This window comes from Austrofundulus limnaeus, unplaced genomic scaffold, assembly GCF_001266775.1.
Source record: "Austrofundulus limnaeus strain Quisiro unplaced genomic scaffold, Austrofundulus_limnaeus-1.0 Scaffold646, whole genome shotgun sequence".
NCBI classification, from domain to species: domain Eukaryota; kingdom Metazoa; phylum Chordata; class Actinopteri; order Cyprinodontiformes; family Rivulidae; genus Austrofundulus; species Austrofundulus limnaeus.
In genome coordinates, this window is record NW_013953048.1 from 78,467 (window position 1) to 80,278 (window position 1,812).

Consider the following 1,812-nt stretch of genomic DNA (forward strand, 5'->3'; position numbering starts at 1 on the left):
AAATAAATAAATGAGATAGTGGTAGTTCGGTTTGAACAATAAGTAGAAAAAAAAAACGTACCTCTCCCAGAGTTTCCTCCTCCTCCTCCTCCTCCTCATACTCATCATGTTCATCAGTGTCTGACATCCCGGCACTGATTTAAAATCTCTACACAAATAAGAAACATTACGTTTTTAGACATTCGTTCTAAAAATAATTAAAAAGCAGAATTAATGAGAAGAAAAAAGTTCTTAAAAACCAGCGTTATTTTAATGAGCGGCTCACACAGGTGAGCCTTTCAGCGAACAGTAATCTTTGTTCGTCCCACTCTTCATTTATCTGGTAAAAGGTGAAAATGTAACGCACTGATGTGTCTGTCCTACCAGAAAATGATCCCTGCTGTGTTTCCTGACAGGAAGGTCTCACTTGCCATCCACAGGGGCCTCAGTCTGACTCCAACTTTGTGATTTGTCACACTCCCTAAACACAACCACACAAATCAGCGTGAGCACAATGAGACGTGTCAGTTAGGACCTGTGGTGTGTTATAACGGGCCGGTGCCTCTGASTGTGATACAGGACCCCCACCCCAGAAATAACAAAATAAAAAATAAAAKAACCAAAGGCACAGGCCAGCTGAGCGAGCTGCAGCTCTGCGGTGAAGCTTGGCGACAGCTGGCCCACTCTGCCTCTGCTATGTGACATGTAAGCCAATGCCACAGCCTGATTGGCTGACTGTGTTTAGCAAATGGACATGCAATGCCTTCTGAGGCTGCAGGTTAAATATAGGATGGCTTACTAACTACCTTTTTTAGCACCTGGTTGTGCTCTCTTTAAATTCAAATAAAACCCGTAAAACAAGAGGAACGTGCAGAAAAAGTTGACGCAGAAAGAAAATAAAGTCAGACGGATGCTGAGAGTTTAAATGAAATCAAAGACTGCAGCTGGAGATCAGATAAACCCAAAACTGGTTTCTGGTCTTCAACTTCTGCTTTGGTTACTCCTTTAAAATGTAACAAAAAGTTCCTGTTCCTCCTCAGACAACTTCTCCTCCATCCAGCAGGCAGCACAGGATGGAGCCAGGTGTCCCACAAAGCCATGCATGGTGTAGAAAAATAAATAAAAACATGTATAATTGTGGGTTTTAATCCCTTCCTTTGCTTACCAGTTGAGTTCCAGTTTAATGGTGTCCCAAGCCGCCAAAGCCTTCCCAGCCTCCCTCCAGAGAAACGCTGGGCGACAGCGCACAGCTGCACTTTCTAGCCAGGTTATCATGTGGGCGGCGCAGCCAATCACAGGCCATCGCTCTCAGGTTTCACCATCTAAATATACTGAAGTGATCYCTTCAGACAGGAGCACCTGTCGTAGTGAAACACATCAAGGAAACAGTGAGGTGAAAGGCCTGCTCAGGTCTCAAACACAACAATGAACCAAAGTACACAGAAAAATAAATACACGGTTTTATTGTGTACATCAGTCCRACARAATAAATATCACTGACTTCATTTCTTTACCTGCTTCTTCCTTCAGGGTCTCAGTGATGCCCCCCACTCACACTGATTAGTCTAACAGCCAGAGCTGGAAAGTAACTAAGTACAAATACTTTGTTGCTGTACTTAAGGAGAAACTTTGTTTATCTCTACTTCACTTGAGTAGTTATTTTTCAGTGTACTTTTTACTTTTATTCATTACATTTTTACACAATTACCTGTACTTTCTACTCACTACATTTTTAAAAAGGTAAGAAGTAGAAAGTTGTTGTTACTTATAAAACTCCTCTCCTGATAAACTGTGTCTCCTATAGAGTGAATTTAATTGTGTTTGGATGAGAAG

The 1,812-nt window shown here is 41.8% G+C and overlaps 1 protein-coding gene across 1 annotated transcript in view; it reads right to left on the reverse strand.

The window, feature by feature from the left end:
• The window catches only part of LOC106531518 (nebulin), a gene marked incomplete at its 3' end in the record, with an annotated part of 76,783 nt that extends 75,560 nt beyond the window's left edge, over positions 1 to 1,223 (reverse strand). Inside the window, 3 exon segments of the mRNA XM_014027397.1 lie at positions 62 to 148; positions 364 to 460; positions 1,145 to 1,223. Of these exon segments, the coding sequence (XP_013882851.1) occupies positions 62 to 127 (66 nt within the window).
• Positions 1,224 to 1,812: the final 589 nt, after the last annotated feature.